The sequence below is a fragment of the Limanda limanda genome, chromosome 20, assembly GCF_963576545.1.
Source record: "Limanda limanda chromosome 20, fLimLim1.1, whole genome shotgun sequence".
NCBI lineage: Eukaryota > Metazoa > Chordata > Actinopteri > Pleuronectiformes > Pleuronectidae > Limanda > Limanda limanda.
The window spans coordinates 4,365,495-4,391,247 of NC_083655.1; the positions used below are offsets into that span (position 1 = coordinate 4,365,495).

The window sequence follows — 25,753 nt, forward strand, 5'->3', positions numbered from 1 at the left end:
GGGTTTGAAGCTAACGCTAGCCTCTGATCTCCAGTGAGTTCCAGCTGAGTGAAGATGACACTTCAACACCTTTAAAACACTTTATTCTTTATTCTGTCTCTGACGGAGGATCAGACCCTCTCAGACCGGAAGGAAGCCGCAAGAGGAGACTGGTAGAACACGTCAGGTACGAAGTTAGGACGAAATCTCCTCAAACTTTCGGTTTCAAACTATCGAAACATGTTGTTGTCAGCTCTGATTTCCGTCTTTAACATGTAACTTTGGACCTGAATCCTCCTCAGAACCAGATCCGGTTCCGAGGAGGATTCAGGTCCAGCTGCGGAGGAAGGTCACAAGGTTTCCTGCTGGTCTTGATCACATCATTCACACCTGCAGCTGTTTACTGTCACCGAGGGAAACTATTATTAACCTGCACGTCCCCCAGGAGATTCATATGCTTATGAATTATACATAAAATACACTTAAATATACTGTATACCTCATACTGACAACTTGCACCAAGAAGAAATGTCATATTCAGTTTCGTTTTACTTGTTCTGTTTGTTATGTAATTTTTAATTTAAAATAATCCAGACTGGTGCCTGTGTCAATATCTCAAAAAGTACATGATTAACTCAGAATGTAATTTATAATACTACTAATATTGCTATTGCATAAGAATTGAAAGTATTATGAGCACAATATAAGTTCTGTAAAGGGGAATACTCTTGACATTTAATTTATTAATGTTATAAGGTATTTAAGGTTTGTTAGGAAGTTCGATAGATAACAACTGGAGCAAGGAAAGCTGGGTCTGCTTTTTACTTTCTGAATTTGGTATTGAGAATAAAAGTTTACTGAGGGAAACTATTATTAACCTCTACTCCCCCCAGGAGATTCATATGCTGATGAATTATACATAAAATACACCTAAATATACTGTATACCTCATACTGACAACTTCAACCTGGAGAAATGTCATATTCAGTTTCGTTTTACTTGTTCTGGGTTTTATGTAATTTTTAATTTAAAATAATCCAGACTGGAGCCTGGAGGGTCAATATCTCAAAAAGTACATGATTAACTCAGAATGTAATTTATAATACTGCTAATATTGCTATTGCATAATAATTGAAAGTATTATGAGCACAATATAAGTTCTGTAAAGGGGAATACTCTTGACATCTAGTTTAATAATGTTATAAGGTGTTTTAGGTTTGTTAGGAAGTTCGATAGATAACAACTGGAGGAAGGAAAGCTCGGTGTGCTTTTTAACTTTCTGAATTTGGTATTGAGAATAAAAGTTTACTGAGGGAAACTATTATTAACCTGCACGTCCCCCAGGAGATTCATATGCTGATGAATCATAAATTAAATACACTTAAATATACTGTATACCTCATACTGACAACTTCAACCTGGAGAAATGTCATGTTCAGTTTCGTTTTACTTGTTCTGTTTGTTATGTAATTTTTAATTTGAAATAATCCAGACTGGAGCCTGGAGTGTCAATATCTCAAAAAGTACATGATTAACTCAGAATGTAATTTATAATACTACTAATATTTATTTTGCATAATAATTGAAAGTATTATGAGCACAGGATAAGTTCTGTAGAGGGGAATACTCTTGACATCTAGTTTATTAATGTTATAAGGTGTTTTAGGTTTGTTAGGAAGTTCGATAGATAACAACTGGAGGAAGGAAAGCTCGGTGTGCTTTTTAACTTTCTGAATTTGGTATTGAGAATAAAAGTTTACTGAGGGAAACTATTATTAACCTGCACTTCCCCCAGGAGATTCATATACTGATGAATCATAAATTAAATACACTTAAATATACTGTATACCTCATACTGACAACTTCAACCTGGAGAAATGTTATATTCAGTTTCGTTTTACTTGTTCTGAGTTTTATGTACTTTTTAATTTAAAATAATCCAGACTGGAGCCTGGAGTGTCAATATCTCAAAAAGTACATGATTAACTCAGAATGTAATTTACAATACTACTAATATTGCTATTGCATAAGAATTGAAAGTATTATGAGCACAAGTTAAGTTCTGTAAAGGGGAATACTCTTGACATCTAGTTTATTAATGTTATAAGGTGTTTTAGGTTTGTTGGGAGGTTCGATAGATAACAACTGGAGGAAGGAAAGCTCGGTGTGCTTTTTAACTTTCTGAATTCGGTATTGAGAATAAAAGTTTACTTCCTTCACGCTACAGAATATCTCTCTCTCTCCTATGTTCGTCTCTAACAATGACTTCTGTTTTATAAGACACTTCTTCTGCATCAATATTTGGAATGTGCCAAAACCTCGAACGTCTTGTTTTTTTGTGATAAATCATTTGAAAATGACCTCATCATCACATGTTGTCGTTCCAGCGGCGATGAGCAGCAGCTCTCTCTCCGTGCAGATGGACGAGGTCCGGAGGAGAGCTCAGTCCGTCCTGTCCTCCTCCGGCGTCGCCCAGGACGTGAAGGCCGACGTCCAGGCGATGGCGAGCATCGCTCTGCCGCTGGCGGAGAAGTACCGGCACCTCACCGCCGAGGACATGCTGAGGGAGAACGCCGCCAGCCGCAGCAAGCAGGAGGTCACGATTCTTTTGTTTCAGATCAGGATAACCTACCTGGGAAACTAGTGTTGTTTTTTCAAATGTCTTAAATCAGAAAGTCTTATATCTGAGCACGAGAGGGAAGAAATAACTAACCTGCTGACATGTGATTTAATTAAGGACTACATTTTTATGAAAAGGAAAGATGGAGACTCATCTCAAAAACGTTTATTTTACAAGACTATACTTGTCAATGAAAATGACTCAGATAAATGCAAAAGCACAACATGTAAAAGATAAGAAATCATTTTATCTGCTAGGATTTGTTTTACATAAACACGCGTTAGTAGTAAGTAATTTGGACTTGGACATTTCTGTTTAGATATAGTTTGACCCTTGACCTTTTTTTAAGGCGTATTGACCCTCAGGACTTTACTGACTCAGCAACTTCCATCTCCACAACAGGTTCTGGAGTCTCTGAGCAGACTGGTGAAGGCCTTGGGTATTCTGGAAAAGTACGGCTGTAACCTGACCTTCCCCAACAGGCCCAAGTACTGGAGGAGCGTCAAGCACAACAACCCGGTCTTCAGAACCACGGTGGACGCCATCAAGGTGAGAGGAACCCGACAGGAACCTGAGGGGAGATCTTCCTAAATATGCAAGAAAATGTTCTTCTTGAACAAAGCTCTCCTTTCACAGGGAGGCCGCCGAGTCCTCTTTCTCTACGGTTACACCAATCAGCAAATCGATGGCCTCAGTTTTCCAGATGAAGTCGACCAACCAGACTCTGAAAAGGTTGCCGCGGTGACGCTGGAGGTCATGACCTTACGCACCGAGGTGGACATGATCGTTAAGGTTCGTGTCTGAGCGTTGTGTCAATCATCCCACTGCTGTAAATTCTATAAGTAATTCACCATCTTCCATTTGTTTGTCCAGGGCACCCATCCTCACCTACAACACTTCAAAGATATCTTCCCATTTCTCGAGCAGAAGGTCTGTACGAACATTACAAACTTCATTTCTGTTACTGAATGTTTACATTACCCTTCATCTACGTCTTCATCTACTATGAATCAGTATTTTACTTCTCAACTCACGATTTAATCAGTTTAAATTTTCACTTTTTCACTATTTTCTTCCAAAGTTTTACACATTTAAGGTGAAAAACGTTTTTACTGTGAATCTGTTTCTTCAGGTCGCGGTGGTGAATGACCCGGTGGTGATTCAGCCTGTGGAGAAGCAGCAGAGAGACAAACCTCAGGTCCTCTCTCCTTCACCCAAACCTGCTCTGATATGAATCAGTATTTTACTTCACATCTCACGATTTAATCAGTCTAAATTTTCACTTTTTCATGATTTTCTTCCAAAGTTTTACACATTTAAAGTGACAAACTTTTTTACTGTGAATCTGTTCCTTTAGGTCGCGGTGGTGAATGACTCGGTTGTTATTCAGCCTGTGGAGGAGCAGCAGAGAGACAAACCACAGGTCCTCTCTCCTTCACCCAAACCTGCTCCCGGCCCCGTGGCTACGCCCCTTCAGCCGTCAGCTGGTGAGCTGCTGCCAAACCAGAGAAACGAAAAGAGAAACCCAATCAAAATCCGGCTTGGATGCTCATTTATCCTTCATTTGTACCAGTAAACTTGAATTTTGTTCCTAGAAGCAACAGCTAAGTATTGTTTACATCCTTTGTTGCTCGTGTGTCCAGGATCTCTCGCAGCTTGTAGTTTGTGTGGCAGCCGTTCGTCCCTGGTTTGCCCCTCGTGTGACAGTCGGACCTTCTGCGACGCCTGTGATGGCGTCTATCATCGCCACCCGTCCAGAGCCGCTCACAAGAGAGACACAATACAGAAAAGCAAACTGGGTATGCCACATCACCACAGGCCTTGAAACAAGGAAGTAGAGTAAGTTTTTTAACTTGTGTGGTGCTTATGGTGTGTGTGTGTTTGTTCCCCACAGAGACCTGCGGCATCTGTGGTGTTTCCACTGTCCAGTCTCAGTGCTCCACCTGTGTGCAGAGGTTGTGTCTGAACTGTGACAAACTGTTTCACTCGCACCCCGACCGCAAAGGACACAACCGGTCCGGCCTCGCAGCAGCCAAAACAGCCAGGTGAGGATATTAAACATGAGAGTTTATTGACAGAAATATAAGTGAATGATATACGTGCTCCTAAGCAAGTAGCTAAATTAAGAACTCCAGTGGAGCCTAATGTTTTAAACTCTTACTGTTGCATTTCAGGTTTTATTTAATGCTTTATTCTTACTGTGTAATTGCCTTTGTACAAGTCCTCATGTGTTCAGGTTGTCTCTCTCCGCCACTGCAGAATAAAGCAAACGTCTCTTATTGTAACAAAGGCTGCACGACACCCTGAATGTGATCTATTTCCTCTTCTGTCCTCTTTCAGTCTGTCTCTGTCTCCTTGGGCGTGTGCACATTGCACCACGGTGAACGAGATGCGAGCTGTTCTCTGCTCCACCTGCGAACGGCCTCGACTCTCCACGGCTGCATCCTCCGCTCAGGAGAGTCCGGCTCCCACCTCACCAAACACCGGTGAGACGAAATAACCACAAACTTCATTTATGCAGCACGTCATTAATTCAAGTTACAAACTGTGGTTTAATGAGGGAAAAGATGAAACCACTTTAGCACAGCAATACTATTAAACTATGCTGACAACACAATAAAATGAGAATGAGAACAGAAGGGTAAACGCTAGAATTGTGTTCTTTCCCTCAGAGTGGCAGTGCAAGAGCTGCACTGTGATGAACCAAGGCAGCAGCATCCTGTGCGAGGTGTGTGAGCGCCCTCGTCTGGCCACTCGCCCACCTGTCGCCCCGGCCCCGTCCAGCTCTGGTTCTCAGTCTGACACCAACACAAAGGTTTGTCTCACTGTCACTCTATAGTGTCACTGTATGAGCAGGTAAACAGCAGATTGTGATCTCTTGTTGCAAAAACAGTTTGAAAGAATAACAAGTGTTAATATATTTGTCTCTCTTTTCTTTCTCCTTCACAGTGGACGTGTCAGTTCTGCACCTATGTGAACACCAAGCCCACGGGGGTGTGTGAGATGTGCAGCCTGCAGTGTAAAGACTCTCCCGGCGACTCGGTGCCTCAGTCTCTCCAGCAGCCGCCGTCCATCACTAAGGATCAAACTCCGCCTGCGGCCGTGAAGCCGGCGGCAGCTCCAGGAGTGAACCTGGAGCTGAAGAGACAGGAGATGATGAGGGAGGACGGACTCAGCCTCATCAACCAGATCAGGGTAAGACTCCTTCTGTACAAGGGGACACAACCATGTGACAACAAATCGAACACAGAATAATTATTATTATTGTTTTTTAAAGAAGTAAACAATAAGACTGTCAAAATTAAGCATTCACCTGTTGCTCTACAGTCCAAGAATGAAATGAAATCAGATTCCATTAGGTCAGGTTTGGGGTTAAAATGCTAAACTTCTGTTTGCTCCAGTTTCTCTAATGTGAGATTTTTTAAATTGTAAATAATAAACCCTCCATCCTAGGAAGCAGAAAAACAAGATGTCAGCCCGGAGGAGGTGTACGCCGCCCTGTGCGTGTGCGGCGGCAGCAACGTCAACCCCTGTGATTGGCTGACGTCAGAGCTGCCGCACCTGCTGGATGAAATCTGCGCTATGGCAGCGTCCGTCCAGCAGACCTGTAAGACCGGGGATTCTGGGATACAAGCCGTGGTGGACAGAGACAGGGAGGAGTCGGCGGAGAGCGAACCCAGCGCCACAGTGGAAGATGTGAAGCTGTCCAGAGCCGAGGCCAAGCTGGCGTGGTTAGCGGCGGGAGGAGACACCGACCGAGCCGTGACGCAGCTGCTGAGAGACCGACAGGCCAAGGTGGGAAAACGAATCTGTCAACCAGACTCCTCCAGATACAAAACAAGGTGTCAAGCAGCACTATGCAACTTTCTTTTACCCTGAACCAGCAGCTGGTTTAACACGAGTTGAATCGTTTGGTGAGTGTGAACAAGGAGAAAGTTTCCTCCTTCTCTCCCTGAGCCTCTGTTCTGTGTAACTCTGGTGAAGTGGGTTCAGCTCCTGTGAGAAGAACTGACTCAGAGTCACAGCTTCAACAATCAGCTCCAGTTGAAGAGTGAAGCTGAAGATCAGTTAAAAACACTCTGAAGTGTCTGTGGTGAGATACGGCTGAGATACCTAACAGGACGCCTCCCGAGTCGCTCCCACTTCCTGACCTTGAACAGATAAATCAGAACAAAGACGCTTCTGTGGAGCGATGGGAGTGAAGCCTGGTACGACCATCTCCACCGGGGTCGATGAGCAGAGCCTGACACGGAGGAGAAAAAGTACCACATGTACGAGTTAGAAAGGGAGGAAGTGGGGAGAGGGGTGAGAACACAGAGTTACATACATGTGGTTACAGTGTTAAAACAGTTGTGTGTCACAGAGAGATTTACGCTGACATATCAATGTCTGTAGAGCCTGAACAATCTTACCGAGATGAGCTTTTCGCAGATGAATATCAGAGTTTATGTCTTCTGATATAAAAACGCTTCATTTGCAGAATAAATAGAACTTTAGTTTACATGTTACAAAATAAAATCCCCCCTCTTCTGTGTCCTGTGGTTTCGAGCAGTTACTGCGGTGTTCTGTGATTTAGTGAGTGACTTCCTGATCGAGGTTTTGAGAGGGTTACCACATCGATTCCAGCATATTAGACACTTCCTGGTTTGATTATCAGGAGAAGTTCATGTATCACATCTGTAAACATCTGCCTGAGCGTTTCCTTCTTGTGTCCAGATGAGGGAGCTCCACTCTCTGGGCTTCAGGGATGTGACCCAGTGTGAGGAGGCTCTGCGGCTGAGTGGAGGTGAGGTCAAAGGGGCTTTGTCTCTGCTCCAGCGCCCCCTACTGGAGCCTTTCCACCAGCGTATCTGGACCACCCAGCTCGAGCCACCAATTGATCCCCAGAACCCGGACAAACAGGTCGGTGTGCGGCAAATTACAGACGTCAACGATTTTAATATTCAAATCCTTGTACGTGTGCTGACGTGAAACAGTGTTATGTACTGAAAGAGACAAACATTCCTTCATATCGGGGGTGTGGTGTTTAATGCCGCTTCATTAACCCCTTGTGGTCCGCCCCTCAGAGGATGTGCAGGCGTCTGCTGGCGTTGTATGACCTGCCCAGCTGGGGGCGCTGTGAGCTGGTGCTGGCGCTGCTTCAGGAGCCAGATGTCACCTACTCCCTGGAGGACGTGGTTCAAGCTGTGAAGGAGTCACATGACAAGGACTTCATCAGGCGCCTCCTGAAGAACGAGTGTCCGTGCTGCCTGTGCATCTTCCCTCGGTGCAAGGTGAGTCCGTGACGGGACGTTCACATCAATCTGTTTCTGGAAACTTCTCTTTAGCTGAAGCACGTTGTGTTTGTGTATATTTAAGACTTTGATTGAAGATCAGGTGGCATTTTATTAAAGTTTTATGCAGAAACCAAGTAATTAGATTTTGTCTCGCCCCTGTATTATTTTAAACGCTATTCAGTTGATTCCTTTAAATCCGACTTCTGTAGCTTTGCTCTCATCTGCGGAGATGTTCATCGTTTCCTCCACATCTGTTTCTTCTTCTCCAGATGCAGTCCCTGACTTCCTGTCAGTGCTCGGTGTGTCACGAGTGTTTCGGTCAACACTTCACCGTCGCTGTGAGAGATAAACACATCCGAGACATGGTGTGTCCCGTGTGTGGAGAGCCCGACATCAATGTCCCCGAGCAACTGGACAGCTACTTCTCCACACTGGACATACAGGTGAGCTGAGGAAGACAAGCATCTGTATACTGAGTAACCTATTCTATTCACAATTTTTTCAATATTTTTTTGGGGATAGAGGAAGTTTTATTAATGTTCATGATACACAGCAGGTATTTTTTCACATTTGTTTTACCTTGTGTACAAGTGAAATAAGTGTGAATTCAGCTGCACTAAAATAATCTGGATATTGAGATATTTGGTAATGTCACGTTTGCCTACCTGAGGTTTGTTTTCACTTGTCTTTGCACATAAAAATATATATTCAGAAAGATACTTGTATACATATACACAGAATATATTTATAATAATGCTTTAAATGGTTGTAATAACATTTTGTCTCTGCAGCTGCGCGACTGTCTGGAGCCTGAAGTGTACGATCTGTTTCACAAAAAGTTGACGGAGCACGCTCTCATGAAAGACCCGAAGTTCCTCTGGTGCTGTCACGTGAGTCCATGATTTGTTAGTCAAATGTTATAAACATCCTTATAAATAGATTCTTATCTGAAAGTCAAGCAAATATTGTACGTGTATCTGCCATTTAACCATTTTTATAATAGAAATATGAAAATAAGAACTGTTTTCATTCGGGAATTTGTCGTTGTGTTGGCTAGATAAATAAAAACATCTTTAAATAATTGGAGAATAAAATGTGCATATTAACATGTGTGTTAATAATTTAAATGAATGTAAAATAATCACCTCGTCTGTCTCATGTCGTCAGTGCATCTCTGGGTTTATCAACGATGGAGACCAGCTGAAAGTCACATGTCCATCATGTCGTAAAAGCTTTTGTACCCAGTGCAAGAAACCTGTGAGTATTAGTTCTGTTTGTTATCATTTTTCATCAAATGTAGCAGCTGATGTTGGATTAAAAGTAGTAAAAAGTTCCTCTGACACAGAACTTTGACACTGTCTCTGTCTCTGGTGTCAGTGGGAGCCTCAGCACCAGAACCTGTCCTGTGAGCAGTTCCAGCAGTGGAAGAGGGAGAACGACCCCGAGTACCAGCGGCTCGGCCTGGCCGGCTACTTGAGAGACAACGGCATCAGTGAGTCGCTGAGTCCAACTTAACTTCACCTTAAACCACAAGTTTCATTTCAGTACATTTACCTCCTGACTTGTACTTTCATTTGGAACCATCCACTCTTACTGGGATGATTGACTCATTTATCGTCCTGAGTGTTTGTCAGACTGGTTTTTCCGGGCTGATCCTGATACAGAGATAAGGGAGTAAAAACCAACAGCTGATATATATTTATTTTAAATGGCAATGATTCCTAAGATGTGGTTTTCAAACCCTTGAGACAGAGAAATATGATTGAACCTGGAGTTTAACCAAAAACATCAAAATATAACTTGACTTAAGAACATAAACTAATGTTTCTGTGTAAAATATTGACATAAATTCAGATATTTTCTTGGTTTATTCTGTAAAAGACCATATTGAATTATTCAGGTAATGCATTAATAATAATAAAATAATTTCAAACTCATTTTTGATCATTGATAACACATTTAAGTCATGTGTCTCGAAAATCTGAAAAACATTTTCCAGTTGCAGCTTCTGAATTAAAGCATTTCTTTGTCTTATTTGATAATAAACCAAATAACTTTAGATTTTTTCTAACTTAAGGCATAAAACAAGCAAGTGGATGTTGTTTTCTTATTGGTGGATGAATTGATGGAAACAATGATTGTTGTAGTGAGATATTCCTACTTTTAGTTAATCTCTATTTTCATTCTCTCCAGATGTTCATCCTGTTGACCTGAGCTTTCTGATTCATCTCAAGCTTTTAGTATTTCATCAACAGGACAAACACATTTGTCTGTGGTCTCTTGCAGCCTGTCCTCACTGCAGGTTCCAGTACGACCTGACCAAAGGCGGCTGCATGCACTTCTGCTGCTCCCAGTGCAGGTACCAGTTCTGCAGCGGCTGCAACAACCCGTACCACAAGGTGAGATGGATGCACATCGGCAAAGTGCCACAGTTGGAGTCAAAAATACATCTTTTGTGGACAGGATGCAGACCTTTTCAAGTTCTGGACCTCATCAGTATTTGTTCTGTGTCTCGTGCAGACGGGATGTAAGACGCCTCAGTGCAGTATCCCCGGTCTGCATGCACATCACCCCCGAGACTGTCTCTTCTATCTGAGAGACTGGGAACCCCCGAGGCTCCAGGCCCTGCTGCAGGTAACGTGCTGATCATGGTTGATGTCATAATGTCACAGAAAATTCCCCATAGCGACTCATTCAAATAGCTTGTTTCTCTCAGTCTGAAAGCATAAATATTCAATTTGTTATCGTGTGTATGAAATCAGGTAATCAGGAAAATCTCTAGTTTTGTTTGGGACCTTCTGGAGGTTCTGACTTTCTTTTCTGTAGAACATCTCAGCTTTCTCTTGATGACATGAGAGTAGTCTAACTTAAAAAAAAGTATCTACATTCCCTTCCAACATCAGCTGCTGTTAGAAACTTTCTCCTTCCTGAAAACAAAATTCTACATCTCTAGAATAAACATGAGATCAGTAGAAAATGAAATGTGTTGTTAAATAAAGCATCATCAGTGTGTTAATAACAACAGTTGTGTTTCCATCCCTGATCATGTGTGCTGCCTCCACTCTTACTCACTCACTCACAAACCTGTTATTAGAATTCATAGATTTGTTTTTCCACCTCCAGAGGAGCGGAGTGGAGTTCAACACGGATCCTTCCACTGGAACTCAAACTGGTAAAACATCTGTGTTCTACTCGTCTTGTCTGGAGACAGTTCTCTGATCAAGTCTCATTGTTTAACACAGAAATACACAAAGTAAAATAAACTTTGTTCAGGAGAAAATCAGTGTTTTAAGTTGTTCTCGTCTCTGAACCAGACACGTGTGGCGTGATGGAGCAGAAAGATGAAGGAGCTGCACACAGCGATTCAGCGTGTGGCCTGAAAACTCAGCCGGGACAAGCTGGGCTCTGCGAGTGAGTGTCCTTCCTTCTTCCTCTCTCTCTTCCTCTCTCTCTCTTTATCTCTCTATCTATCTATTTAACCACGTATCCCCTCCCTTGCTTCAGGAGACACTACCGCGAGTACCTGGTGAGTCTGATCAACGCTCACTCCGTGGACCCGGCGCTGCAGTACGACGCCGTGGAGCTGGTTCGAGCCTGCGAGCGATACCAGGTGGACGTGCAGCGAGGAGACGGCGAGGACGACAACACGTTCCACGCTCGCCTGCTGCAGGTGAGACGCCCGGAGGCCACGTCACATTTAACGAGCCGCACGTCAGATCCGACTGGCGAGCTTTAAAAGGCCCATTTTAATCATCTGTTTATAATTGTGGTATTTAAGTCGGACGCCCTGTGAGTTGTTGATTGTGGTTTCACTTGTTAACACTTAGCTACAAATATGTTGCACAACAATAGGATCTAATTCCGGCGGTTGTATCGTGACACACGCATGACGGAGTGAGACGTGTTTGTTTTAGAGTCTGGCACAACATTCTTTTACATAAGACTGGTTTGACTCACCAAACCAGCAGCAGAGATCCTCGGTGGTTTCCAGGAAGTCGGATTGTCCGATGTTGTCGTCACAAATGCCAGACTCCAAATTTAGCCGAGGAGCTTGATTTACATTTCTATTACGATTCCAGAAATAGAAATTCCATGTGGCCGGTTACCTTTCTGTTTAAATCTCTCACCTCTTTTCAAAAGTGCTCAACATAATACACTTGTTAATGGTTGTACTGGTGCTGCGGCTTCTCTTTGGAAAACAAATGAATCATCTTGATCTCGGTGACTAAGTCAGATTTGTGTGTTTTTGTTCCCTGGCAGAACTTGGGTGAGGTTCCTCTCGGGGAAAAGGTTCCGCGCAACAAATGAAGATTCTGCTCCGCTCCTCAGCGCCGGGCTCCGGGAAGAAAGATCTGAAATCTAAAACCTCGGCCGAGTCGGACTGTGGACGAACGAGAGGTCGATCAAATCATCTGCAAAGAACTTTGAGTCGTCATTCAGTGACGTCTCGAGTCCGATTTTCTGTCATTTCTGCTGTTTTCTATAAATCTATATTTTTTTCCCCTTGTTGATCATAAAGAGAAAATTGATTTTGAATAAGAAACGATTCTTTGTTATCTTCTCCTGTTTCTCGCTGGGTCTTAAAAATGTTGGAACTTCATCTCAGGTCGTGTGATGCTTGATGTAAACTTTACAAAAACGTTAAAACGAATGTATCTGTGTTTTATTTGAATATTATAAGAATCTGATGATTTATTTTATGCACATAATGTACGTTAAAATTTATATATCTGAACAGGGGAAAGGTATTCTGAAGAATTATATAAACAAATATTATTATTCACTAACTGGAGGTTTTGAATGTTATCTATGAATGATGAATCAATCAAACTCAAATAAACTATATGATTATTTTGAAATGTGGATTTGTTCTGGACTTACTCGCTCACAGTTTTTCTGCTCAGTTGAGGGATTTTGTTGTTATACACTTTTCAATCTAACTATTTATTTTGGCACGAAACGCACAAGTTGTGATTGTTACTAGAAACATTTACTCAGATATTGTACTTAAGCTTAATTTAGAGGGACTTTTATTTTACTGGAATATCTTCTTTTCATACTACTCTACACTTTTACTCCACATTTGAAGGCAAATGTTGTACTTTTACTGACCGACTTTTATCTAAAACTGTTTATTTACTAAATAGGACATTTTTATAATTTAATGGGAAACAGTAATTTTAAAACTCCGAACAAACAGGAGAAGTTAATGAATCTCAATCTGGATTTAGGAACAGTTTAAAATGCAGTAACAGTTCAGTATATATATGTATACGTAACATATTTATAGATGTATAAGAAGCTGGTTATAATACGATAATTAGTCATGAATGACGTATGGAGAAAGGTTGAGATTTAATTAGTTTGTACTTTAATTATGTAGATGTAATCATTGTAATTGTAGGTCGCTTTGGATAAAAGCGTCTGCCAAATGCCTTGTTATGTAATGTAATAATGTCAATTTGTAAATAATCCTTTTTAACACGTTTACATAATTTCTATTTTCCATTCACACGTTCGAAATAAACCTGATTAATGAATGAATCGTATTTTTGTGACATTTTGTGAAACCTTTGAGCTGAGAACGTGAAAAACATAAAAATAAACCAGCTCCACTCTGAGTGTAAAGCAGAGTCTCTGCTCGTTGTCGCCCCCTGGCGGCGCTGGAGCCCTCCGCTTCCACTAAGTCATGTGACTTCTGAGAAAGGGAGCGGGCTCTCCGGGTGCGTGGATCCGCTACAGAGCGACTCAGAGGCGGCTGCAGGCAGTGCGTGTGTCCGCTGATCCTCCGAGAGAACCGCAGGTAAACTACATGTGTGTGTCTTTAATCCAGAACCGAACCGGAACCAGGTTGTGTGTTTGTTCCTCAGGATCCACAGCGACTCGAGGACTCACGCGTTTCTCTTGTGTTTAGTCTCTTTTCATTCACTTGTTTATTCTCACTCGTTGTTTATTCTCACTCGTTGTTTATTCTCACAAACAGACACGAAAACAAACGTGTAAACATATGACTTCCTGTTTGTGTTTGTGTGTTTGTGTTAAAGAAGTAAAGCTGCGGGACCGGACTCTGTTGAAAAAAACCTTGAAATTTTAGAAATGTCTGTTTTAACGTGGGCGTTTATCTGGGGGGGGGGGGGGTCATTAAGTCGCTATTTGACCTTTTTGTTTATTCATACAATCTTATTGTTGTTTGTTCGGACACTTTAATGAAGAACAGTGTTATTAACGTGTTATAGACAGAACGTGTTTCCGGTTTGTTTCAGTTTGTGTTGTTTTGTTGTTTTTGTTTTTTAGATTTTAAAAAAGAATCATGGCCGCAGGAAGAATGCGCTGCACGCGGCGACTGAGATCCTGGATGATCGATCAGGTGAGAGAGAGAGAGAGAGAGAGAGAGAGAGAGAGAGAGAGAGAGAGAGAGAGAGAGAGAGAGAGAGAGAGAGGGAGAGAGAGAGGAGTGTGTGAGTGTGTGTGTGTGTGTGTGTGATAGAGAGAGGGAGATAGAGGGGAGTATGTTTGTGTGTGTGTGTGTGTGTGTGTGAGAGAGAGACAGAGAGAGAGAGAGAGAGAGAGAGAGGGGAGTGTTTATGTGTGTGTGTGTGTGTGTGTGAGAGGGAGATAGAGGGGAGTATGTGTGTGTGTGTGTGAGAGAGAGAGGGAGAGAGAGGTGTGTGTGTGTGTGTGTGTGTGTGATAGAGAGAGGGAGATAGAGGGGAGTATGTTTGTGTGTGTGTGTGTGTGTGTGTGAGAGAGAGAGAGAGAGAGAGAGAGAGAGAGAGAGAGAGAGGAGTGTGTATGTGTGTGTGTGTGTGTGTGTGTGAGAGGGAGATAGAGGGGAGTATGTGTGTGTGTGTGTGAGAGAGAGAGGGAGAGAGGTGTTTGTGTGTGTGTGTGTGTGTGTGTGTGTGTGTGTGTGTGTGTGAGAGGGAGATGGAGGGGAGTATGTGTGTGTGTGTGTGTGTGAGAGAGAGGGAGAGAGAGGTGTGTGTGTGTGTGTGTGTGTGTGTGTGTGTGTGTGTGTGTGAGAGGTAGAGAGAGGGGAGTGGGTGTGTGTGGGTGTGTGTTGGTGTGTGACAAGGGAGGGAGGGGAGTGTGTGTGTGTGTGTGTGTGTGTGTGTGTGTGTGTATGTGTGTGTGAGGGGAGGGAGGGGAGTGTGTGTGTGTGTGTGTGTGTGTGAGTGTTTGTGTGTGTGAGGGGAGGGAGGGAGGGAGGGAGAAGGAAAAGGGAAACCAGGAGATAAACATCAACACATGACTAAAAATATAAAATCTGATGGAATTATATTAAATTTAAAGGAATATTTAATGACTGGTGATCATTTATTTTGATTGATTGATTGATTGCAAGTCTATTTCTATAGATCTATTAATCAGCTGATCGTTTACACGCCAGATTCCTGATATTTAATTGTTTTGAATCTTTTATTTTCATCTCCGGATGTTTAACTTGTGGGTTTAGTTTCCCCTGAGTTGTGTCTGCAGGCGTTTGAAAACACTCTGCTTGTGTTTCTTCTCCGACAGGTCAGCAGTGGAAAGTACTCGGGGCTGGAGTGGGACGACGAGGCCAAAACCATGTTCCGGATCCCGTGGAAACACGCCGGCAAGCAGGACTTCCGCAAAGATGAGGACGCCGCCATCTTTAAGGTCAGTCTGCCCTTCTGGGTCAAAACCATCCGAGCTCTCTAACCAGACTTCTGTGGAGCAGCTTGACTCAGAACCCGCGTGTCCTCTCATGTCCGCAGGCGTGGGCGGAGTTCAAGGGGAAGCTGACGGACGGAGGTCAGGACAACCCGGCGATCTGGAAGACCCGGCTTCGCTGCGCCCTGAACAAGAGCCCGGAGTTCCAGGAGGTGATGGAGCGAGCGCAGCTGGACATCTCCGAGCCGTACAAGGTCTACCGCCTGGTGCCCTTCAGCGAGCAGGGTGAGAGGAGCCATGTTCTCCATCTCCTTCAAACAATTAACATTGTTTAATATAATATTTAACATAGAGTTTACTTTATAATATACACCAGAGGTTTAGAACAAGAAGAACAAGTTGTTAAAGTCTCACTTTCTATCGTTTAACAAAGAGTTAAAGGTTTTTTTTGTGCTCAAACAATTTGCTGAATAATCAAGTTGTGTCTTGACAGATAATGAATCTATTTTGATCACAGAATAAAGAATAATTTATTGATTAATTAAATAAGATTCTCAGTTTTCAGCCTCTCACATTTGAGGATTTCCTCGTATATCATTTTAAAATATTAATCAGGATGACTCTGAGGAACCTGTTATCTTCAGAATGAGTCAATATCACATGTTAGTTATGTAATTTAGTGTTTGATCAGACTGTGGTTGATCACATTGGTTATAATGAGAGAACGTGAGAAACTTTTCATTTTCTAATAACTTCAGATTTATCAGAACAGGATTTATTAACATTTCTTATGGTCCGGTTCGATTACATCGCTTAACTTTCGTATGTTTTCTCCATTATTTTGATTTAATTCTCCTGAAGTTGTTTTTGATTTTCCTTATTTGAAACCGTGGCCCTGAACGCCTCACCTCACTTTACATAACATCAGGTTTTAACAGCTGCTGCACAAATAAACCTGCTGAGCTGCCACGTGTTGTCTCACTGAGAAAAGGCCAAAGTTCGATCACCACTATTTCAATCAACTTTATTATTGATCCTGGCTTTAAATCCTTCGATATACTTTATTAAAAATCATCTGGTTCTCAGCGTCTCTGTGTGTTTGAGTCATAAACATAAACTCAGAGACATGAGTCAACACTGAGATCAGAGTTCAACACGCCCAGCAACACAAACAACTGAGTCTCTTTCATCCTCGAGTGTGTGAAACTTATTCTAGTCTTGGTTGTTTGCAGAAGTTTTGAAACGTTTCTTCTGTTTGTTCTTTTCAGGTTTGTTGCTTCCTGAAGAGAAAAGCAGAAAGATAAGCCCCAGGAAGCTGAAGAGGAGGAGGAGCAGCGAGTTCGAGAGCGACGAAGAGGACGAGGTTCACGTCAAGCAGATAAAGACGGAGGAGGTCACGTCTCAGCTGGTGAGTCACGCACATGCTCGTGTCTGTGTCTCACGCCCCCTGGTGACCAGAGGCTTTACCACAACCAGTCATCTGCTTCAAACTGGAATTCAAATGTGTTATGAACCTGTTCACTGGTGAATTAACAACATGACACAAAGCTCCTGTTCCCCGGAGTGTCTCTAAACATCTGTCTCCTTTGCCGCCGTCTTTCGTCTTCTCAGTGTGACGAGAAGATTCTGCAGCAGAGTGAGATCCAGGTCCCGACCGACGAGCCGGTCCAGCACAGCACCGTCACCATCCAGAGAGACGGTGAGTTCCACCTGGTTCCACACCTGAAGACCTGAAGCTTCTGGATCTTCTGCATGGAAACACTTTGAGTTCACGTCTGAAAACAGATGTACAGCGTTCACACATCTGGATGCTACTCACCTCACCTCATAGTATCTGAATCTCATAGTCCTTCTTTCTTCTGTCTGCAGTGGTGGACGAGATCCAGGTGGACGTTCGGTATGAGGAGAGCGTTCCTGCTTCTCATGAAGGTAAAGAACTGAGAAAGTGCAGCTGCTGTGAAACGCTGGACAGTTTTCAGCTTGTTATCTTCAGATTTAGTCTTTGCATGTGGTCATTTGGTAGAAATCATCTCAGACGTGCTGGGTTTAGGATTTATCAGCTGTCAGAGTGCAAGTCTTTTATTTTGAAAGTAGAAGCTTCATCTTGTGTTTCTGTGTCCAGGCGACTCCATCAACGTGGCGCTTCACTACTTAGGGAAGGAGGTTCTCAAACGCCAGATCCTGGGCTCTGATGTCCGGATCACCTACCTCCCTTCCTCCCTTGTTCCCCCGACGCCGTCCAACGTCCTGAGGGGCCGGTTCCCACGCATCCCTCTGCCGGAGCCCCCCCCCACGCTGTCGGCCGGCCCCGAGCTGCAGGCGCTGCAGACCCTGCTGCCCTTCATGGAGAAGGGGGTGGTGCTGACCTCCACGGAGAAGGGCGTGTACGGCAAGAGGTACTGCCAGGGGCGGGTCTTCTGGACGGGGCCGCACACGAACTCCGGGGGGCCGCACAAGATGGAGAGAGACTCTGATCCGGTGCTGCTCTTCAGCAGAGACGCCTTCAAGCAACGTGAGTGATCGCAGCATCAGAACCGAATGGAGCAGATCCACGGGTTCTTTACAGCTGATCAGGACCAATCAGAGCAGGAACCAATCAGAGCAGGGACCAATCAGAGCAAGAACCAATCAGAGCATGAACCAGTCAGAGCAAGAACCAATCAGAGCATGAACCAGTCAGAGCAGGGACCAATCAGAGCAAGAACCAATCAGAGCAGGGACCAATCAGAGCAGGGACCAATTAGAGAAGGAACCAATCAGAGCAGGAACCAACCAGAGCAGGAACCACTCAGAGCAGGAACCAATCAGAGCAGGGACCAATCAGAGCAGGGACCAATTAGAGATGGAACCAATCAGAGCAGGAACCAATCAGAGAAGGAACCAATCAGAGCAGGAACCAATCAGAGCAGGGACCAATTAGAGAAGCAACCAACCAATCAGAGCAGGGACCAATCAGAGCAGGGACCAATCAGAGCAGGAACCAGTCAGAGCAGGGACCAATTAGAGCAGGGACCAATCAGAGCAGGGACCAATCAGAGCAGGGACCAATCAGAGCAGACCAAGCTTTTAGGGCCAAGATCTAAACGTTTGTATTTCACAGGGAAACAGTGAGCGACCAGTTTCAGAACGACTCTGGTTCCAGATGTAAAACCCTTAGAAATCAATAAGAGTGGAACTACACATCCCATAGAAAGAGAAATCATGGTCACGCTGTGGTAAACATGAAGTGACACTGCGGTTAAACCTTAGGATTGTGGGTAGTGTAGTACTTCTCATTGACGTCACACTTGTGGCTTCTATAGCTGATCAAGGCATTTTTACTTCTGAAACCAGAATGTAGAACTTCATTTTTTTAATGTTAATGAGTAAATTGTTTGTATATAAAATGCCAGAACATTCTCACACAGGATAAAAGAGTGGAGAAGATAAATCAGAGAAACGTTCTTATTTATCGATGCTCAGCTTTAAATCTACAGATGTTTTGAGCACAGAAACTTATTTATTATTGTTGTATTAACGTCACTGTTTGTGTCCCGGTGGTTCAGAGCTGGATCCTTTCTGCTCGAACGGAGGAGACCCGCCTCCGTGCGGCTTCACTCTGTGTTTCGGAGAAGAGCTGAGTGACAGCGACAAGCCGTCCGAGAAACTCATCATCGCTCAGGTGAGGATCCTCAACTGTTTTCATCTCCCAAGATGTTATTTCTGTCTGTCTCGATATTAGTCATTTTAGGGGAAAATATGAGTAAGTTTCCAAGAAATTAGCTGAAAAGTAAAGAGAATACCAGATGGAGAATGAGCAGAGCAGCGCTGTTAGAACAAAGTGATGACACCTCCTCCTCTCTGCTGCAGATCACGCTGCCGTGGGCGGAGCAACAGGTGCAGGACGCTCGCACCTTCTGCAACTCCATCAACTTCTTCAAGTCTCTGGCCAGTCAGTCGCCGCTGGGAGAGATCACCCTGAACCTGGTGGCCGTGCCGTCGCCCACGACGCCCGAGTCCATCATGTGGCCGTCGCTCTGAAGGCGCCAGGCAGCGTGAGGGGTTCATTCCACAAACGAGACACTCCCCCCCCCCCAGGTGGTCGCCTGGAAGCACTACACGAAACTGAGAGGTCGTCTTCACTCTTTAAATAATGTGACGTTAAATCTGTTCTTTTCATTTAACCCGAGCCAGTGGTTCCCAGCTGCAGGACCAGGACTCCCATCACTGTGTGTTTGTTGACCAGGCCTTTAAAAGGTCCTGGTGCACAGTTCACACGCAGAGGTCAAAGGTTGGGAACCACAGCTTTTACCAACTTATAATTATGTTCAAACTATAGCACTATAGACACCTTGTGAAATAATATTTTACTATTAACAATAAAAAAAAGGGAAACACAGCTGAAGCAGTGATATTAATCAAAAGTAGTTCAGTAGAACAGTAGTGATGGAGAAAATACATATTACTATTTTAATGTAATCACAAAGTCTCTTCATCTAAAACACAAACCTCAGCTGTTTTTGTTATTAAACACAGACGTGAGTAAATACAAGAAGCTCGACTGTCGTCCTTTAATAAAGTTTCACTGTTGAGGAAACAGGCAGAAAAAAAGGAGCCTACATTTCAGTGCATTTTAGGAGTTATTGTTATTACTACGTTAATATTATAAAGGAGTCAAACTTGATCTTAGTGTTTTAAAAGTTGCACTGAACTCTGACATGGTTCAGACATTTTGAAGTCAGTCTCTGTTCTAACGGCTTCTGGATAACAAGAGATCAGAAATCACCCTCGAGTGAAACCTTGTGCCCTGCGGTGAACCCAGTCTGTTGAAGCTCAGAGTTGAGAAACGGGCTGAGATCACATCCTGTGTGGCACGTTTCCTCTTTCAAACCACAAGTTACGCTTTCCAAACTTAACATTAGCAAAGAAACTCTGCAACATACCAAAGGCAGCGACGCCAGTGAGTCACAGAAAAACATCTGTAGAAGGTTGAGATTTCAACACGTCACTTAACAGGAGTTTAGAGAAGCGGGCCGCATGATGCTCAGTTTATTAGGAACACGTAGCTGAAACTTATCCAGTTTGATTCAACTGCATCGATTCAGATGTTCATGAAGGTTCAACCTGAATCATCACCTGCTTCTCACACAAACTCACATTTCTGAGCTTCAACAGACGACAACTCGCTGCAGGACTTTCCTTCTATAACGTGTTTCTAATATTGTGTCGCTTCATGTTAATATCTGTGGGGATAGCAATACTAAGGGAATAAAATGGCAAAAGAGAAAGAGAAGAAAGAGAGAGAGAAATGCCTCAGTTGTTGCGTAACAGTGTTAAATGTGGATTTCTCCTTCAGATCAGCAGGTCTGGACCACAAGGCACAGTCTGACAAGGGGGGGGGTAGAGAAGGATTACACACAGATCATCTAACGATCTGTCAACATTTTCTTACTTAAGCTTGTTCTATGTCATGTCTCTGTTCAGTTGACAAAGCATTAAAAATAAACGTCTTCCTAAACTCTGGTGTTGAACATGTGCTGTTTTTTTTGAGGTTATAAAAAAAGAAAAAGGAAAATCACATTTGTAAATAAAGAGGACGACTCGTCAGATCATAAATAAATCCGCACTCTGGTTAAAAACGGCTGCTACAGTTCTAGATGTTCCCGTTGGCCGGCGACGCCAGCTCTGCGATCTTGGTGTTGAGCTTCTGATTGGTCCAGTCCTTTGTGATGTCATCCAGGTGAACGTCGAAGTCCACCAGCTGCATGTGGTCGCCCGACTCCAGCATCTGACCGGCGATCGCCCGAGTCTCCTCCCACTGCCGCAGCATGATCCTGGACAGCACGGGACATCAGGGTTAATACAGGAGGGGGGGGGGGGCAGAGGTTTTAATAATGTGATGATTCAATGTTCCTGCAGGTTTCAACAGGATGGATTTAAGACGTATTAAGATCGTATGAATGAAATTTAAGATCCGTGTGAAAGATATGAAGGAAAATCCAGAGTCGCAGAATCACAAATTACAGGGTTCATTCACATTTTGACCAATGGATTTCCATGACATTTCCATGACTTTACAATAACTTTAAACCAAATTTCCATGACCGAACATTTTGTGAAATCTTGGTGTATACGCGAAAAAGTGACAAAATGTAGTATTCAAACTAACAATGAGAATTCCAAGGCATACAGTATACCTTCAATGACACAAACCCAAGTATGCCTGCTTATATTTTTAGTGTATTTCTTTAAAAGTATATGAATTATTTAAAACTCAGCGTAAATGAACGACATGAAAATATGAATATAACAAATTTCCATGACTTTTCCAAAACTTTTGGGAGATTATTTTCTTCCATGACTTTTCTTGGCCTGGAAAAACACATTTTAAAATTCGATGACTTTTCCAGGTTTTCCATGACTGTACGAACCCTGAAATTAGATCAGATCATCAGGTTCCTGGGAAGAATGAAGTTTCTAACGAGATTTCTTCTTGTTAAACATCAGATACCGACATGATGATAAAAAGATCCTGTGAAATTTGTCAGAACATTAAAAATAAAAGCGTGAATTGATTTTAACGCCGACTCAGCAGCTGTTTCTCACGTGTGTTTGTCTTTGAGCAGCCATCTGGAGTCTTTGCGCTCATACATCACGATGGGAGGAACCCGATAGTCTGCAGACATCTTACTACTGTCCAGCTGCGGAATAAAACAGATATATTCATATGAACTGAGGCAGCAAAGGAAACTAATGGCGTTAAATCCACTTACCATTAAGAGAACAGCATTATCACACTGCTCAGCGATCTTATCGGCGATCTTCAGTGCACACGGCGTCGGGCTGCGGGAGGAAAACACCAGATGTTAAGAGAAAAGGTCAAGAAAAGGGCTGAACTGATGAAAGGTGGGATAAAGAGAAGAGAAACCAGGCTGGAGAACTCACCTGCTGTCTGTCACACAGGCGTTGGCTTGGTAGTATCCCACAATCCTCTGCTGCGTCTGCGAACACCACACGTCGACCTGAAACACACAAACGCCACAGACATCTTCAATCGTGTCTGTGCTCGTTAGACACGTTAACATCCACCCGGCTTCACACAGTGTGATCATAGAACACACACACGGTCGCTTCAGGGGAAAAACACAAAGTTCTCCCAGAGTCTGAGTCACTTTGAGAGACGCGCTAACAAAGAGAATAAAACAGAATAAACAAAGCTCTACTTGTATTTCTCGTGCATGAAATATAAGCTAATTAAAAAAATAAATCACAGCAGAAGAAGAAAACAACGCAAATCAAATGGACGACACACGAGTCCGCTGCTCGTCGATGGAGATGGAACTTCACACAGCATCGAACTGCAGCGTCAGCACTTTGAATGTTTCTCTATTTGAATGTTTCTCTATTTGAATGTTTTCTTTATTTGAATGTTTCTCTATTTGAATGTTTTCTCTATTTGAATGTTTCTCTATTTGAATGTTTCTCTATTTTAGTGTGTTCTAGGGCTCGAGCACTGACAGGCACTGACAGACAGGGAGGCCCTATTGAAATTGTAAGGATAATTATTATTATTATAATTTTTCCGGCAAATTAGTTGGCTTTTTGAGGCTTTAACATGCTCAAATTCTTACCAAAATTTGCAGAAATTTAGAAAGTGGTGAAAATGTACATATTCTGGAGGAAATTTCAATTGGCGTCATAAAATGGTTCAACAGTGCCCCCCCGAGACCCCTGGAACGTGTTCACATTGACCGATCTTCACAAAACTCAATAGACAGTTACATCATGAAAAAAAGTCTTAGGTGCAATTTGAAAAATGCAACAGGAAGCCTGCTATTTTGCATTTAGTGGCAATATTCCCAGTTTTTACTTCTCTATTTGAATCTCTCTCTATTTCTATGTTTCTCTATTTGAATCTGTTTCCCCACGGGCCGCCTGCTGGCTCCCTCAGCCCCTGTGCATGGGACCAGTGCTCGGGGGGCCCACCTGTGTGAGGGCCAGCTGGGTGATGGGGGCCAGGGACAGGTGTGCGTGCAGCAGCGGCACGCAGTCCGTCACGCACACAGCGCCCCCTGGCGGGCTGGACGACAGCAGCAGCCCGTTGATGCTGCAGCGGGGGAACAGGGTGGCGTGCAGGAACATCTTCACGTAGGCGCGACACGACAGCTCCACTTCCCCCATGACGACACCTGCACCAGCTGCTCCTGGGGGGGGCACAGGAAACACTGCTGTCACACCGGGGTTAGCATTAGCATGCGAGCTAACCGAGCGCAGCCGGCTTTAAGCTCACCTGTTGATGAATGTGATTAAAAGGTGAAGTTGCAGCTTCCGGAATCAGCAGCAGAATAAAGATGTTTAAAAATGTTTACGTGTGTTTTGTTTTTAAATCGTTCTAACGAGCTGCGGATGCTACTGTCGCACTCAGTGGGCTAATAACAACCGTACTTCCGGTACCGCCCACATGGCTGACATGGAGGGACGCGATTGGCCGGCGCGGTGACGTTCTGTCTTTCGATTGGAGCAACAAGGAGCCAATCATTTTATTCGTGAGTCTTCAGGTTCAGTGCAATGCTCACGTTTGACAGCAGCGCCCTCTAGCGGTGTGGAGGGCGCATGACGGGAGAAAAGTAGGTTAAATTAGCTTTTAACACCTAAAGTTGATTTATATGAACTTTATAGTTACGTTCATTAACATGGAGGAAACTTTGTTTATATTGAATATTAAGGGTTAATGTTTTTACATTGTTAAATTATGATAAAGTAGTTTATCAATTGTGGATAAATAGGGTTTAGGTTTATAATAAGGGATGAACTGGCAATTATACAAAAAAATAAGGGGAAAGTAAGCTTAAGTTCATATGCAAGTAATAAGAATGTAGTTTGTTAATAAATGACTGTTCAATTTGTTTTATATAGAGAAGGAATTTAGAAATAATTAATTTATATTTGGTGCTAAAAGTACAATTCACAAATCAAGACAATTTTCCAACACCACACTTGTCAGCTAATGTAAAATATGTTTTATGTAAGAAATTTGACATGTATTTCAGTTTCAGACTGATTTCTAAGTTTGAGTGAAAACACAGAACAGAAAACCAGTTAATCCAGCAGATGTTTCCGTTTTACCAGATCTTTTACCTCCTAACAAATCACTGATAAGATTTAAAGAGCCAGAAGTTTCAAGTCTTGTTCAGAAGTCTTGAAACTCTGCACAAGGTCAGACTGAGGGCTCCATGATCCATTGCTTATCTGCAGCATGAAACAGGGCCTCCTTATCATCAGCAGTAACCAAGGTTGATCCGGGGAGTTATCCAACAACTGAAGGAAAGTCAGGCAGAAATATTCACATCCTACCGATAGCGCAAACAATCCCTGTTCTCATTAGGGCAGAAGTTACGAGGGTAAAGGACGACATGAGCCAATGTTTAGTAAAGAACTCTTTCTGCCAGAGTATAAACTTAAACTCGTCTGATCAGGCTGTATCTGTTTATTCATGCTGGTTTAACGACATCTCTTCAGAGTCTCCTGCCATAATTAATACGTCCTTTAGTAAACAAGAATTAAGAGAACTCTGATATTGTAAATCTTGAAGCTTTAGGGGGGTCATGTGAAATGGGCTTGATATTTTTTTGTAAAGTTACAGACCCACAAGAGACCTCACACACAAGCCATTTCTAACCTGATGGATCTCAGTCCACCTCTGCTGATAAGAAAACCCCTTTGAGCTACCAGGCTTTTGTTTTCAAAAGATTCTCAACCAATATCAATACGCATTAGTTTATTTAAATATATCCATATAATGCCTCAGTTGATACATCCATCCATCCATGCTGTGGCGCCTGAAACAGAAAAACAGATTTTTCAGAATATTGGAAACTTTAAATCAATCATCTGCAGAGATAAACATACCCTTCACTCAGTTTGAAGCCCATAGCTGCTCAGGAACTTCAGGCGGCAGCATCTGGGATCTGGAGCACGTAGCTGGTCTGCTCAGGCAGAGGGTCGTGTGCGCTGCATGAGGAAACCAGTATCCTGTGGGACCCGCTGCAGTGGGTGGCTAAGCTGCTTGCGCTGGTAGTGAGGTCGCTTGAATGGGTAGACTGACCGCTGAGGCAAATTAAACAGTATTTAGCCAAAATAAGATGTAAGAATATAACTCAGAAGTTGAACATATCAAATATTAACCTGTGGCACCTGACTTTGATGGGGCGGGTACGCAGGCTGCTGGGGCACCTGGGGCTGCCGTCTCTCGGCCACTTGCTGG

The 25,753-nt window shown here is 43.2% G+C and overlaps 2 protein-coding genes across 2 annotated transcripts; one reads left to right on the forward strand and one right to left on the reverse strand.

The window, feature by feature from the left end:
* Nucleotides 1-4: 4 nt before the first annotated feature.
* Nucleotides 5-21,007, forward strand: LOC133027235 (E3 ubiquitin-protein ligase RNF31-like). The gene is made up of 33 exons (XM_061094267.1): nucleotides 5-166; nucleotides 2,367-2,575; nucleotides 3,002-3,148; nucleotides 3,236-3,391; nucleotides 3,473-3,529; nucleotides 3,732-3,797; nucleotides 3,957-4,086; nucleotides 4,243-4,398; nucleotides 4,494-4,644; nucleotides 4,940-5,085; nucleotides 5,272-5,414; nucleotides 5,549-5,794; nucleotides 6,053-6,394; nucleotides 7,316-7,501; nucleotides 7,666-7,872; nucleotides 8,145-8,318; nucleotides 8,667-8,765; nucleotides 9,043-9,132; nucleotides 9,253-9,367; nucleotides 10,162-10,274; nucleotides 10,396-10,509; nucleotides 10,999-11,047; nucleotides 11,190-11,286; nucleotides 11,380-11,545; nucleotides 14,180-14,242; nucleotides 15,394-15,516; nucleotides 15,615-15,795; nucleotides 16,779-16,918; nucleotides 17,122-17,209; nucleotides 17,380-17,439; nucleotides 17,633-18,022; nucleotides 19,056-19,171; nucleotides 19,360-21,007. Exons 2-33 carry the CDS (start codon nucleotides 2,372-2,374, stop codon nucleotides 19,528-19,530), a joined length of 4,686 nt encoding a protein of 1,561 aa, XP_060950250.1. The 5' UTR covers nucleotides 5-166; nucleotides 2,367-2,371; the 3' UTR covers nucleotides 19,531-21,007.
* emc9 (ER membrane protein complex subunit 9) lies at nucleotides 20,033-23,918 on the reverse strand. Its single transcript, XM_061094328.1, has 6 exons — nucleotides 23,780-23,918; nucleotides 23,476-23,693; nucleotides 22,435-22,511; nucleotides 22,263-22,332; nucleotides 22,096-22,190; nucleotides 20,033-21,323 (listed from the first exon to the last, which is right to left on the reverse strand). The coding sequence occupies exons 2-6, from the start codon at nucleotides 23,668-23,670 to the stop codon at nucleotides 21,143-21,145; spliced, it is 618 nt and encodes a 205-aa protein (XP_060950311.1). The 5' UTR covers nucleotides 23,671-23,693; nucleotides 23,780-23,918; the 3' UTR covers nucleotides 20,033-21,142.
* Nucleotides 23,919-25,753: the final 1,835 nt, after the last annotated feature.

Coding starts and splice junctions, on each gene's coding strand:
- emc9 (XM_061094328.1), bottom strand. CDS start 23,670: ATGGGGGAAGTGGAGCTGTCGTGTCGCGCCTACGTGAAGATGTTCCTG. Junction 22,191..22,262: donor ATAATGCTGTTCTCTTAATG/GTAAGTGGATTT, acceptor TTTATTCCGCAG/CTGGACAGTAGTAAGATGTC. Junction 21,324..22,095: donor CTGCTCAAAGACAAACACAC/GTGAGAAACAGC, acceptor CGTGCTGTCCAG/GATCATGCTGCGGCAGTGGG.
- LOC133027235 (XM_061094267.1), top strand. CDS start 2,372: ATGAGCAGCAGCTCTCTCTCCGTGCAGATGGACGAGGTCCGGAGGAGA. Junction 2,576..3,001: donor CCAGCCGCAGCAAGCAGGAG/GTCACGATTCTT, acceptor TCTCCACAACAG/GTTCTGGAGTCTCTGAGCAG. Junction 10,275..10,395: donor GCAACAACCCGTACCACAAG/GTGAGATGGATG, acceptor TGTCTCGTGCAG/ACGGGATGTAAGACGCCTCA.